The sequence below is a fragment of the Protopterus annectens genome, chromosome 12.part0 (genome assembly GCF_019279795.1).
Source record: "Protopterus annectens isolate FY-2018-M chromosome 12.part0, PAN1.0, whole genome shotgun sequence".
In the NCBI taxonomy this organism is placed as follows: Eukaryota; Metazoa; Chordata; order Ceratodontiformes; family Protopteridae; genus Protopterus; species Protopterus annectens.
The window spans coordinates 1,374,331,553-1,374,347,314 of NC_056746.1; the positions used below are offsets into that span (position 1 = coordinate 1,374,331,553).

General features: G+C 39.8%; 1 protein-coding gene across 1 annotated transcript in view; it reads left to right on the forward strand.

The window, feature by feature from the left end:
* RAD21L1 (RAD21 cohesin complex component like 1) overlaps positions 1-15,762 on the forward strand; it is a 1,222,403-nt gene that overhangs the window by 931,576 nt on the left and 275,065 nt on the right. The window contains exon 11 of the mRNA XM_044089023.1: positions 9,486-9,581. Coding sequence (XP_043944958.1) covers positions 9,486-9,581 — 96 coding nt within the window. The remainder of the gene's footprint in view (positions 1-9,485; positions 9,582-15,762) is intronic.

Consider the following 15,762-nt stretch of genomic DNA (forward strand, 5'->3'; position numbering starts at 1 on the left):
TAATGACGGGGCAGCTGCAGCTGCTATTCGGATCCAGTTAGCTGCCATATCTAATTTCTATGTAGGACAGTTTGGCCCTAATGTGATGTCCCACAGACGTTGCAAAGCATTTCTTAAAGGTACTGTTTTATTAAGACCACCTATTAAGGTCCCTCCTCCACCACCACCATGGGATTTGAGTTTTGTCTTATCACGTGTAATTCTTCCCCCTTTCAAGCCTGCATCATCCTGCAATCTCAAGTATCTGACTTGGAAAATGATTCTTTTGATAGATGTTACTTCTACTAGAAGAGTCTCAGAGCTACAAGCATTGACCATAAAGCTCCCCTACATGCTGTTCCACAAAGACCCATCCTTTTTACCTAAAGTATGCTCAAAATGTAACCTGAATCAGTCCATAGAACTACCATTTTTTTTCTCCAATTATGGCAACAAGGCAGAATATATGCTGCACTAACTGGATGTACATTGACAATTATGTTTCTACTTGCATAGGACAAAATATTTCAGAAAATCCGACCAATTATTTGTATCCTTTTCAGACTCAAAGAAAGGTGTTCCTGTGTCAAAAGTATCACTTTCGAAAAGGCTGTCAGATTGTATTACCTTTGCTTACCAATCTCAAAACAAAGAATTTTCCCATAAAGTAAAGGGTCATTCTACGAGAGCTATTGCAACCTCTTCTGCCTTTCAGGCGAGACTACCTATTGTCACCATTTGTTCTGCAGCAACATGGACAAGGCCTCATACCTTTATCACTCATTACAAAGTTGATTTGGCCTCCAGGAACAGGCCCTTCTTTGGGTCCACTGTTCTAAAGAATATTTTCCCTTGAGCCACCCAAGAAAGATTGTGCTAGGGACGCTGTCTCAACCTGCTAAGAATGAAGGTAAGATAGGACAACATCACATAAAGAAGTTATGTACTCACCATAACGTTCCATGTGTGTTGTCCATCTCACCTTCATTCTTATCCCACCCTCCTTCTCCCAGCCTTTCACTCCTGGAAGACCGAGTTGATGCAGTTAGCTACTAATGTCCTCTGACCTTCTTCATTGCTCTATTACGTATTCAGTGACATTTATTTAGCTATATCTGCAAACAAACTCTGGGGAGCTCTCGTAGTGTATCATGGGATAGGGTTTTCAGCCATGAGCTAGTGAAAGACATTGAGCTGTAATACTTTGGAACTTTCTCTATGGACTTCCACTAAAGATGAACTCTTATCCATTCAGACTTTCCCAGTAATCAAATGTCAATAAATAAATAAAATAAAATGTAGTGCAGTCAGCCATCGGTTTAGATAAAACATTTCTGTCATTTAGTGTCAGGTTAAAATAGTTTCTTTCTACTGGCTAACTTAACAGTTACCTGTCCTTCTCACATACTGATTCAGTAGTTGCTACTGTTACTAGCAAATCAGGGTTAAAAAAGCTTGCTTTTTACAATGTTGCCACCATCACTGTTTGAGCAAAAAGTTTGAGAAGGTAACTGTTACACCCCTTCGTGATATACAGCCAGGAGCAACGGCTAAAGTAGTAGCAATAACCAGCAGTGTAGAAGTGTAAAATTTAAAGGTGAGACCTTAGTGAAAATAGTAACAGACAAGACCATTGTCTTCACAAAAGTTGTGCTATTACGATAGTCAGCATATATAGTCGCCATCATGTGTGCCCTGTTCAGTCACAGCCTCACCTCAGGCTTTGTCCCTACCAAATGGCGCACTGCTACTCTCCATAAAGGGTGAGTGACTACAGACCCTGGGAATTATCGCCCCATTAGCCTGATGAGTCTGATATGTAAAGCCATGGAGTGCATCATCATACATTCATAGGTAAGTACTAGGCTATCTGCCCGAGGGCATCTGTAAGCCTAGCCAGAATGTGTTGGCTTTCGCTTCCCCCTTAGATTAGTTCCCTGTGCCTCTGTCCAGCAGAGTCATTAGTTCCCTGTGCCTGTGTCCAGCAGAGCCACTGCAGTGATCCCCGGGGTAAATTTTCTGTTTCCCATCCACTCATCAGGGTTTCTCTTGAAGTGTGTTAGTGAGGGGCTCTGCCTAATGTAGATTGGATTCCTGTTCCAAAGCATGGGGAGTCTCTGGGACAGGAATCTATCCCTCCAGCAAGTCCTATTTATCTTTATGGTGAGGTTTAGATCCCTAGAGCGTGTGGCTCTTAGGGATTTGTTTTTTTTTTTTGTTTGTTTTTTTTTAGGTGGAGCATGTCCATCAATTCTGGGTTGGACATGGCCTTGTATGTCAGGCAGAAATCATCTCTGAGTAGGCGGTATGCAACCGAGCACAGCTGGAGTTTCTTCAGTCGGGCTGCATAGGGCATCTGTTTGAGGCCAGTAATCCTCTTGGTGAGGTACTTCTGTGGTCTTTCCAGCTGTTGCAGGTGTCTTGTAAGGTACATCCCAAATGAATGATGAGTAGCGGGACACAATAACCTCTTTTGCTCTAGATGCGAACCCTTTTGTGATTAGGTGTGCCACATAGAAGGATTTTCTAACCACCATGGCAATATAATTATCAAAGGAGAGATTACTATCTACTTGGGTCCCCAGATCCCTTATTACATTTTCTGTATTTAGGGGACTACCACGTATGTGGAAGTTCATGAGTACTTTGTTTTTTCCAAAGGGGATGACTATGCACTTTTTGGCATTTAGCTTGAGGCCATGATTTTGACATCAGGTATGTGTCTCAGTGAGACCCTTCTGGAGGATGTCTGTATCAGCCGTTATGGCCCCCAGTTTGCAGTCATCTGTGAACTTGGTCAGCCATAGTCCTCCTATGCTTACCTGTACTTCTGAGAAGTATATACCGAACAGGAGGGGTCCCAGGACTGAGCCCTGGGAGATGCCACTTGTAACTGGTTTAGAGTCGGACCTAGAGCCTGCAACTCTCACCGTGTGGGTTCCATCCGTGAGCCAATTGGCAACCCATCTCGTGACGTAGGGGTTTATGTTCAGGCTGGTGAGCTTGTCTATAATACCAGAATGGGGAATGGTGTCAAAAGCCTTTGTGAGGTCTAGGTAGGCTGTGTGGACCTCCTTTCCCTTGTCTAAAGCCTTGGTAACTGTCTCAAAGAAGTCCACCAGGTTTAGAAGGCATGATCTGCGCTTAACAAAGCCAAACTGGGTATGGTCCAATGTTTGGAGGTTCCCAATGTCTCTATTAATGAGTTCCATGATGATGCACTCCATAGCCTTGCAGACCAGGCTAGTCAGGCTTATAGGGCGATAGTTCCTGGGGTCCATTATGGCTCCACCTTTGTGGAGCGGGACAACTGTTGTTGTACACCATTCTATGGGTACTTAGCCTGTAGAGAGGCTGAGTTTGAACAGTGTGTTTAGGTGAGGGGTTAGTTCATTTTGGAATTTGTGTAAGACACAGCCTGGGACACTGTCCGGTATCATTGAAGCTGTGTTTTTGGCTTTGGATAGGGCTGTTTTAACCTGTGTGTCAGTGATTGCCAGGGCTCTACATTCTTCTGGTATGGTTATGGGCCCTTTAGGGGGTGAGAGGGGGGTGAAGTTTGCATTAAACCTGTTTGCCAGAATGTTGGCAATATCAGTCAGTTCAGTGTATTTTGTACCATTTTGCACTAGCTCAGAGCAGATCTGAGAGTTTCCACATAGGTTATTGACATAGCTAAAGAACGCTTTGTGGTTATCTTTGGAGTCCTTGGCAATTTTTCTTTCAAATCTAGACTTGGATGATTTTATGAGGGATCGTAGTTTCTTGCTGATACTGATCAGGGACGTCTATCCTTCTTGGGATTTTACTCTTTTCTGTAGTAGTTTCCTCCTCCTATTGTATATCTTGTTTATGGCAGTGGTCCACCAGACTGGTTTCCTTTTCTTGGAGGAGCGAGTCTTGGTTTTGCTTGGGAATAGCATGATCCATGCATTCGTGCAGGTGCTCATAGAGTGCCTTTGTAAGAGATTCAGCAGCTTGGACAGTGTTGTCCTTTAGCATGGGGGCTGTGAACCTTTCCACCTGGAAAAGTTTTTCACAGTGGTTCCCTTAATTGGGGGTGGGGGCGGAATGTGGATATCCCGAGTGATTAGTCTATGGTCTGATCTAACCAGCGAGGGGTTGACCTCTGGTGTAGAACACCGGTCGCCCATGTTGGGGATGACCAGGTCCAATATGTTGTCACCTCTGGTGGGGTGTTGACCAGTTGATCCAGGATGTACGAGTTTATAAATTCTAGGAAGCATTGGGCAAGTGAGTTAGTACTTGAATAGTTCTCCCAGTTAATGTTTGGGTAATTGAAATCACCCAATATTAGAGCGTTTGGTAGGACCTTAATATTTTCCAGTGTCTCCAGAAACACGGAATGGGTTTCCTGGGTCATGGTGGGTGATCTGTAGCAAGCTATAATTTGAATTGCAGTTTTGCTCATTGTTAGTTGCACATGGATGATCTCTGAGGCATTGTGCTGCTCCACTAACCTGGAGGTGTGGGTATCCTTGATGAATATGAATACACCCCCGCCTTTTGTGTTTTGGTCCGGTTTATGTGGCTGAAAAGTATGGTATGAGTTATAGCCTGGTAGTGCTGGGGTGCTCTCTGGAGGCTTAAACCAGGTTTCTGTTACTGCACAGATATCAATGTTCTCAATACTGAGTAGTGCCTCAAGTGCATGCATTATGAGGTTTAGACTTCTGGCGTTGAGTAGCATTACCCTTAGTTTTTGGTTACTTGTGCTATTTACGGTGGTGAGTTTGTCTTTTGAGCCTTGCCTAAAAAAGGCACTATGGGGGTGGCAAAAACCTTGGCCAGTATTCGAAAGCCTAAGGGTAACAGATGCAGGCCATCTCTTGCGAAGCAACGTTGCTTGTCGAGCATGCCATCCCAGGTGGACAGATACTGGATCCCCTTTGAATGACACCAGAAACTTAGCCAATAGTTGAAATTGATCATTTTTTCTTTATACTGTGGCATCATTCTTGGTGAGGGCAGGATGCTACTCAGGGTCAGGGTCATACTGGCTTGGGCTACGTGGTCAGAGAGCTCTTCCATGTCTCTTTTCATGTAGTCCAGGGAGGTACGTCTCAGGTCATTCACACCAACATGTACAATGACAGAGTCATATTTGTACTTGTTTTGGAGTGACCTGAGTGCTTGTGTTATGTGGCAGATCCTGGCGCCCGACTGTAACCTTCTCCTTGTCCAGCCTAGTTAGTGGGACATCAGTGTGACTGACTATATAGAGTCGCCTTATTACTAGTGTGTTGGGTATGTTATTTTGCCTTAAGGGCTGTGATTGAATGGCACACTGGTTTTGTGAAGGATGTGTTTCATGGTTTATGTTGGGGTGTGGAGGTTGCTTGTGTGTCTGCTTTGGAGGTCTCTGTTGCTTTTGCAGATTTTTATTTAGAGCCTCCTAGTACGTTTTCGTGTATTTATGTGTGTTATTTGCCGGTGTGGTTTAGTAGGTCTATGTGAGACTGGTGGTGTGTTGCAAGTCATTTCCGTCTCCTCTTGACTGTCAGTTCCAGTCTTGGGTTGCGAGAGCTTTGCCTCCAGTTTGGCTGTATAATTGCATCTCTCGCATATATTAGTGCTTGGTGGTTGGAGGAGAGGGTTGTCTGTGTACATGAGGCAGTTGTAACATTGCCTCAAAATGCCCAGATTCACCAGTTGGACTGGAGAGTACACCTGAAACTGCCCTTTGGACATGTCTGAATAGGTAAAGTGAGCTGTTTTACTGATTGGCTGGTAGGGACGAATAGAGAGCCTTGCCCTTCTGGACAGTATAGGAGGGTCTAGTGCAAGGATTAGTTAGTGCTTGTTATGAGTTTTGAGCAAGTGCTGGGCTGTGAAATGAATGGTTTGAGTACTTAAGTTGAAAGTTTGTCTAGTTCCAAGGGAAAAATTGAAGAGTAGACTTCGTGGAAACGGAAATAGTTTAACCCTAGCTAACTGGCACTGCCTGGCGCGCAAAACCGCACAAATGCGGTTTTTATAGCAGGGAAATGAAAGCAATAGAAATTAGTCTAAATGGCCAATAAACTACCAATGTCTGGGCTGAAACCACTACTCCAGGGACAGATAGGCTATTCAAAGCTCCCCTCTCTCACAGGTGAACAGAGAAACTTCCTTCTATCCAAGTAAGGTATGGGCAACACAGAAACTTGTAACACAGCTCTGATTTCAGCAATAACCTGAAAACTGGACTATACTAGTTCAGAAAGGCAGGAAACAAGTATATATATATATATTTTTTCAGAAAATAAAGCAGATACAATAAAAAAAACACTTTAAATGCACAGAAATGGCTATCGCACTTTAGTGTAGCCTACAACAGTTAAACAGATTATTTAAACACAAAAATGACTTGGTTCCAGTGCAGGCAGCAAATTAGTACAATATGGATCTGATTAACAAAGATATAGGAAATCTCTAAACTCTAGACCCCACACAATTTGGCTTTGTGAAAGGGAGATCATGCCTGCTCAGCCTGGTTGACTTATTTGAATCAGTCACCAGGGCTGTGGATGAAGGTAAGGCAGTGCATACATCCTACCTCGATCTGGCCAAGGCCTTTGATACCATTCCTGACTCAGTAATTATCGATAAACTCACCAAACTAGGCATCAACCCCTGTATCACTAGGTGGTTTGCAAATTGGCCCACAGATAGAACACACAGTGTGAAAGTAGCGAACTCCAAGTCAGACTGCCGACCAGTCACGAGTGGAGTCCCACAGGGTTCGGTCCTGGATCCTCTCCTGTTCGGCATCTACTGATCAGAAGTTCAGGCCAACACAAAGGGACTCTGGCTGACCAAGTTCACAGACGACTGCAAGCTGGGAACCATTATTAACTCCCCCAGTGATGCAGACATCCTAGAGAAAGGCCTCACCGAGACTAATGACTGGTGTCAAAACCATGGCCTTAAGCTTAACTCCAAAAAATACGTCATCATCCTCTTTGGTAAAAACTCAGTTCCACTAATTACCACATCGATGGGAGCCCACTGAACACTGAAGTCATTATAAGAGCTCTGGGGACGCAGGTTGACAACAACCTCTCCTTCGACCACCACATTGCCACTGTGGTCAGAAAGTCCTTCTGTGTGGCACATCTGATTACCAAGGGTTTTGCATCCAGGAAGAAAGAGGTCATCGTGTCTTTCTACTCTTCCCTCATTAGACCAATCGTAGAGAATAATGCCCCATTTGGCGTGTACCTCACTAGATACCTGAAACAGCTGGAGAGGTCACAGAAGTACCTCACGAAGAGGATCATAGTCATTAAACACATGTCCTACGCGGATAGACGCACAAGACTCCAGCTATTCTCTGTCTCATATCACCTACTTAGAGGTGATCTCTGCTTGACTTACAAAGCCATATCTGACCCAGCTCTGTTAGAAATGCTACATCTAAAGAAATCCCGATCCCTCCTCACCACACACTCCAGAGACCTCAACCTCATTACCACAATCAACAGAACATGCTGGAGGGACAAGTTCCTCACCCAGAGACTGTCCATGCTCTGGAATAGACTTTCCATACATGTCAAGCAGAGCTCCTCACTGACCCTCTTCAAGAGAAATCTTGATGAGTGGATGGGTAATAGAAAGTTCACCCTGGGCATCACTCCAATGGCTCTACTTGATAGAGGCACCGGGAACTAAAGTCGGGCAGCAGATGCCAGGGCACTTCTGCGGGCTAGGCTTGTAAAGGCTCCAGGGCCATTAGCCTAGTACACACTTATGAACCTATGAATGCCTATACGAGTTCCATTTAACCAATCAGGCGAGACAAATTAATTAAACAAATCATCATATAAAAGTTTATTTCCAAATAAATAGAAAAGGGTCATCAAAGGCCTACCTCAGCTCAACAAATTCATTGCTATTTTTCAAAAACAAATACACAGTGAAAAATTCCAGGAACCAAGTTAGTTGAATAATACAGCTTTCAATGTTATGACTACTGTGTCATCTCATTCACCAGTGTTGCATGATCACCATCTAGTGGTCAAATAAAAGGATGCCTTCCTTAATACTGCAGTCATACCACCATAGATTGTAATAAATGCATACAGCTATGCCAGATATATTTATATAGCGCCCCTTCCATTTCAGGGATAAATTAATCTCATGATGACTCTTCAGTAGAGTACAATAAATTCACAGCTATAACATACAGTTATCTGAAATGCAGTATATTCAAATTCAGTAATATCCTCTGAGCTGCATCTACTGGTGATATAAAACAATAGCTATTTCTGTAAAATGCTGCAATAACAGTCAGAAGTTCATCATTCAGACCTGGCTTACTGAAGAGATCTGTAGTAATGAGCCAGAGATATTTTGTCTTATCCTGTCTCACTGATGTAAATAATCTACTGAAACATCCTTTGTTGCAGAATATTCAGATTCAATTTATCAATGCCAATGAACGTAAAGGCTGCTCCAGAAAGTAGTACCACATGTTTATGTAGAGCATTTGCCATTTTCTTATATTTATTGTCACTCAAATATTCATAAATAGTGTAAAAGGTCATGATGTGTGAGCAGTACAGGAAGCCTCACAAGAACATCGTACTAAGTAAATTATTCAGTCAGTATTAAGGGAGATCTGGTGTTGATTCTTAAATAACTTGTGTACATTTCTGGTAATAAAATTCTTGCAATGTAGAACATATCTACATGCAGTACAATGAATGCAAAATATATGGCCCATGCTTATCAAATTGTTATCCCCCAGTGATGACTGCCTGTTGTTTCTTATGTTTATTAACCTGGAGGTCAAATTCCTGGCTTTCCTATATGCAAAGGTACAAACATCTGGTACAATACTCTCCAAAATTCTGTCATTAGGGAGGATGGGACAGTTGTTCTGTAACACCTGTAATTCTCTGAGTGTTACTACCATAAGTAGTAATAAACCTGAGTGAGTCCAAATCCTGTTGTTGGTGTGTTTGAAAGTGGTATTGCACATCAACCCTGTCTGTTCCATACCATTAAACCACTGGATATTTTCATTTATTAGTTGTTTCTTGTAAACTCTGTGGTGAAACCTGTTTCTCAAGTCCTTTACCAAAATTGCAAAGTACTACCTTCAGTTTTTATTAAAAATTGTAGTCTTTTCAGCAAACAACATCTATTCAGTTTATAGACTGCATTGTTGAATATTATGCATGACGCTTGGATAAGTTAAACAGAAATATGCAGGAGTCATGCTATCATCAGTAGTATGACCCTAAGAATGCTAGATATCTACAAGACAACTGTAGTTGCACAGCAGCTTGCTACAGATAAAAAGACGGCTGCTAATTTAAACATTGAAATCCTAGATTGATTTATAAAACTAAAACTCTTGACTAAAAACGAACGTTGTTTAACTTGAGTCATCAATGGGATGTGTGACTGAAGTGACTCGTAGAATAAGGTTTTGAAATGCACTAGTTTTCTTTTTTTTTCTGAAATTTTAATTACAAACTTTTTTGTTACTTCTTTAGGAAATGCTTGACACAGAAATGGCCCCAGTGGAATTGCCAATGTTACTAGCTACAAATCTGAAAGAAAAAAAGGACAATGAACATTCAACAGAAGAGGTAAAGTTCAGGCTTTTTTGGGTTAGATTAGACTGTTGGAATATTCAAGAAAACAGATAACTGGAACAGCAAACAACTAGTAACCAACACGAACGATACTTTCTGTTCCAAATGGACTCGCAATAACACCAGCACTCGAGAATCAAATGAAAAGAACTTTAATTACCAAACTTAAAATATCCAGTTAAGCGCTTTCATCAAAAGACTTCATCAGAACTAACTCATTGTCAAACAGTTCTCCATTTAAACAAAATTCTAACATCACATGACATTCATTCAAAGATTCTTAAAGTGCTAGTGTCCATTCTAATTGCTCCTTTTCTTAAACAATTTATGACAGCCATATAGTGCTTTGACATACATACTTGTGTGCTTTGCCTACCTATTATATCACAAATAGATACATTTGTACAATGACTAAAAAAAGTTAAATTAACTAAACTTTAACTATAATAAATTAATTTATATTTAAAAATGCATGTTAAAAAACATTTAAAAATTGTTTCATTTACAAGTTGGTTCTACACTTAACTACCTTCTAAAATGGGCTTAATTGATATCTGCTCATTTAGTCCAGGGTATGTAGAAGCATTCAATTTAATTTGCCACCTGACCTCCTTATCACTTATTTTGTTTTTAATATCACCTCCCCTTAGATTCTTTTTAATAACTTCCAATATTCCAAATTTAAACGCTGTACATGTAGTATTATCTTTTAAATGTTTCCATAATGCGTTATTATCATCTTCATTTCTAATACTATATGTATGATCGTAAATCCTATTCCTTAAACACCGGGTGGTCATTCCCACGTAAAAACATGGGTAACTGTTACAAGTGGCCAAATAAACTAAATTAATTGTCCTACAATTCCCCTTCTGGTATTTAATTCTAGTTTTGTTATAATTTGAAAGCACTGTTTCATCCTTTTCTACAATATACTTGCATTGTTTGCAGGTACCACACTTTGTGGTACCACATCTCCCTCCTGTGTCCAAATCCTTTTCAATTTTCCTTTCCAACAGTGCCTTGATGTTATTACCCTTTCTTGTAACAAAATGTGGCTCATCCCCCACAATTCTGAACATCCTATCGTCCACCTTTAAAGTGTTCCAATTATTCTGAATAATTTTCTTAACATCCCCACTAAAATTGCTGTATTGCAATACACATGCCATACCATATTTGTTGGCTGTTCCTTCTTGGTCATTACAGCCTCTGTCCCCCTCTGATGGTTTTTCCAAACCCACTCCTAGTAAGGGTTTATATAGTTTACCCCATTGATTTCGAACATATCCTGTAACATCATTTATCAGATCAATCGGGTATCCCCTTTCCTTAAAAAATCTAACTATTTTTTCTAGTTCAGTATCCACGTCTTCCCTTTCAGAGGTCATCCTGGCCGCCCGTATGCACTGACCCTTAATAATACTCTTTTTTTGGGCCCAAGGATGATTACTTGAATAGTGGAGGTAGGAATTACTGAATGTATTCTTCCTAAAAATGTTGGATTTGAATTTTCCATCCCTTAAAGTAATTTGTACATCCAGATATGGTATAGTTTCATTATGTTTATTCATTGTGAATTTAAAATGTTCACTACATGAATTCAAATATTCATGAAACTTGTTTAAGAGATCTAAGTCACCCTTCCACAGAATAAAAATATCGTCCAAAAAACGAAAATAACAGGAAATATGTTGGTACCAATGTGTGTTGAAAACATATTCCTTTTCCCAGTCGAATACTACAAGGTTGGCATAAATGGGGGCACAAGCTACCCCCATAGCCACTCCCTTCTCCTGTTTGTAGTATTCTCCTTCGTACCATATATAATTGTGGGTTAATACCACTTCCATGAAACCCATAATCAGTAATGTTTTGTCCCAAGATAGTGTTTTAGATCACATAATACTGTCCTGTAATCTCTGCAAACCTTCATCCCTGGGTATATTGGAAAAGAGATCAATGACATCCATTGTCACCATCCAGTTTACCCCTTGGGCTAATCCAGGTTCCAACCTTCCAAGAAAATCCCAAGAATCCACTACTAAGTGTGGGATTTTCTTGACTAATGGTTTCAACCACTTGTCTATAACCTTTCCGAAAGGGAAGGTCTTGGACTGGCTCCCAGAGATAATGGGCCTGAATGGTGGGTCCCTAAGATCTTTATGAGTTTTTGGGATACCCACAATAGTGCCTAAAATGGGATATCTCACCTTTAGAAATTGATATAAATTGGTATCAATCCTTCCATCCATCAATAGGTCCTCCAGGTACAGATCTATTTTATGGTGCCCTATGTTAACCTCATTCACTGAGGACACACTATACTTTCCGGACTGTAGCAGGATACCATTAATCTTATTTCTATATTCCTGGGTGGGGTATAGCACCACCCCCCCACCTTTGTCCGGTTTCATAACCCGGATACCCACATTTCCTTGTAATTCTTTCAATGCACCTACTTCCTCCTTGGTTAAGTTGTACCTACCCATATTGTTCTTTTTGCTATACTTGTATATTTCTTCTATAATCAATTTCTCAAAAGTACCTAATAAATGATTTAACGGTGGGGTATAGGTACTTTTAATATAAAATTCTTTGTCATCCTTTTTCACAGCACCTTCAAATTTGACTTTCAAATTCAGCTTCCTAATATATTTCTTGACATCAATTATACTGTCAACCATATTAAATTTAGCACAGGGGATGAACTTCATTCCCTTGGAAAGTAGGGTAAAATGTTCTTTCCTTAGGGGCACGTCAGTGTAGTTGTAAATGAAGAAGTTATCAAAGGAACAAGTGACATCGTCAACCCTGATAATCTCATTGGTTTTACTTTCTCGTGCACATTTAGTTGCTTCTCCTACACATTTCATTACTTTGTGACCCTTCCCCTTATATGGTAGTCCCCCCCAAATCTGCTTTGCCTGATTTGGTGGTCCTCCCATCCTTCCCCCCCTAAAAAATCATGGTTGTTATTGTAATAGTTATTGGGTGTTCGATTATAATACCTACCCCCACCTCTTTTGTATCCATCTTGTACATGCGTGGTATTGTACATATAATCCACCCTACCTTTTGTCCTTTCCTGTTGTCTGTTTTTAAAAACATTATTTGGTTGATACCCCTTCCTATTAGTATCCTTAACCCATCGGTATGCCTCTCCTTTATTGTACTGTTCTAAATCTCTGTTTAACTTCTTACATTTTCTTTCAAACTGTTTTGTGGTGACACTCCCTACCCAATTAAATTGAGTGTCGTATAGAGATTCAAATTCATCAAACAGTACATCATGTATAATGGTGTTATTTAAATCATCCATCTCAGCTAACAACAAACATATTCTATTGTCATTGCATCCAATAATATACTCCATAAAAGTGAAACCGAACCCATGAAACATTTTGTTGCATTCACTTTTATTTTTATCATTCATTTCTATCCCCATAGGGATTTTGAAAAACCGTAAGCCCATAGGGACAACCCCACTGTCCAAGCATTTCTTCAAATAGTTATTGTCCAACTGCAACGTCTTCAATATCTTCAACTTCTTCCCAAATGCAACAATTAAGTCTTTGAGTGTGCTTTCACCACTCCGGACGCCATCTTTATTCAAAATATGACCACCATTAGGCTTAAGATTACCATCAAAGTCAAATTGCCCTTCCAAAAAGTTATTATATTCCGCCCGCCCTTTAACTCTAAAAGTTTGTTGAACAACGGGCTTTTTTACAGTACCTGCACCCTTTTCATGCACTGTGAAGGCATATGTCCGCTTCGGCACTGTTCGTTTCGGTCGCGCACCCGTTTTACTGAAATCCACCTCCGATCCATTCCTATCAACTCCGGAAACATTTCTGAGTATGGAATTGTGCTCCGGTCGGGATCCATGAGAGGCTGGAACCTCCAGTTCATCGCGACTCATCCGAACGCTCCTGCCATCCTTCTGTTCTCCATTACAGCCCTCCAAGCGCGTTGACGTCACAGACCTGTTATGGCCTACCGCTGGGTTGGGTTGTGTCATCAGGTCAATCAACCTTGTTAGGCTGTAATGACCAAGAAGGAACAGCCAACAAATATGGTATGGCATGTGTATTGCAATACAGCAATTTTAGTGGGGATGTTAAGAAAATTATTCAGAATAATTGGAACACTTTAAAGGTGGACGATAGGATGTTCAGAATTGTGGGGGATGAGCCACATTTTGTTACAAGAAAGGGTAATAACATCAAGGCACTGTTGGAAAGGAAAATTGAAAAGGATTTGGACACAGGAGGGAGATGTGGTACCACAAAGTGTGGTACCTGCAAACAATGCAAGTATATTGTAGAAAAGGATGAAACAGTGCTTTCAAATTATAACAAAACTAGAATTAAATACCAGAAGGGGAATTGTAGGACAACTAATTTAGTTTATTTGGCCACTTGTAACAGTTGCCCATGTTTTTACGTGGGAATGACCACCCGGTGTTTAAGGAATAGGATTTACGATCATACATATAGTATTAGAAATGAAGATGATAATAACGCATTATGGAAACATTTAAAAGATAATACTACATGTACAGCGTTTAAATTTGGAATATTGGAAGTTATTAAAAAGAATCTAAGGGGAGGTGATATTAAAAACAAAATAAGTGATAAGGAGGTCAGGTGGCAAATTAAATTGAATGCTTCTACATACCCTGGACTAAATGAGCAGATATCAATTAAGCCCATTTTAGAAGGTAGTTAAGTGTAGAACCAACTTGTAAATGAAACAATTTTTAAATGTTTTTTAACATGCATTTTTAAATATAAATTAATTTATTATAGTTAAAGTTTAGTTAATTTAACTTTTTTTAGTCATTGTACAAATGTATCTATTTGTGATATAATAGGTAGGCAAAGCACACAAGTATGTATGTCAAAGCACTATATGGCTGTCATAAATTGTTTAAGAAAAGGAGCAATTAGAATGGACACTAGCACTTTAAGAATCTTTGAATGAATGTCATGTGATGTTAGAATTTTGTTTAAATGGAGAACTGTTTGACAATGAGTTAGTTCTGATGAAGTCTTTTGATGAAAGCGCTTAACTGGATATTTTAAGTTTGGTAATTAAAGTTCTTTTCATTTGATTCTCGAGTGCTGGTGTTATTGCGAGTCCATTTGGAACAGAAAGTATCGTTCGTGTTGGTTACTGTTGGAATATTATCATTTAATTTTGGACTTCTTCATGGTAATATCAGTTGTCTTACTAGTTTTTCAAATAGTCAGTGGTGTCTTCAATGCATGACATGTTGCTCCTCTGGATTCAGTTAATACTGTGCCTTGTATAAACATCCAGTGCTCTATTTGTTTATTGCTGCTATATAACTAGTTTCGTATGATTGTTTTCTTTTTCAAATAGGTTTATAAGTATTTTAATAAAAACTTCGCAGTTTTAAATATTAAAAATATTAGTTTTTTTCTTACTTTGAGAAATTACTTTTTTTAATTTGAGTTAGGTAGTATATTCATTTTATAATGGCTTTCCCACTAAAGTTTTACTTCATGTTCTTATGACAAGAAAATTGCTCTCAAAAAGTAAGTGTTGGTGTCTATTTTGCCTTCAGATTTGGCGTAACAGTGGTAATTATGAACTGTGTCAGTTTAACGGGTCTATATCACTTTATCAAATGGCTATTCAGCAAATAGCCATTCATAGATCCCTTGTTTATCGAAGCCACTCTTCCTTAAATGGCGAATTTTAACTAGGGCAAATTGGCGGTTGGCCACCATCTAGAATTTGCCTTTTTCCACACTGTAGTGTAATCTCGGAGTTGGTGTATCAAGTTAAATGGGTGGGGGGCACTACCCCATACATTGGCAGGTTTTAAATTTTATGTTTTTTTTTGTTTGTTTTTTTTATGGTCACTTGGTTGGCCTACCTTTGGTTTGCCATAGTTAAAATTCTCTGTTCAATGAAGAGTGGCTTTAATTAACAGGGGATCGATGAATGGCTATTTGCTGAATAGCCATTTGATAAAGTGCTATAGACCCAGCTTAACATAGCATTTAAAATTACTACAGTTTCAAAAATGTAAATCCTTTAATACTAAATAAAAAAAAAAAAATTACAAGACTGAAAAAAGAGGTCAAATCATAGGGGAAAATGTCAGTTGCACATAAAGAGCCAAAAGAAAAGAAAACCC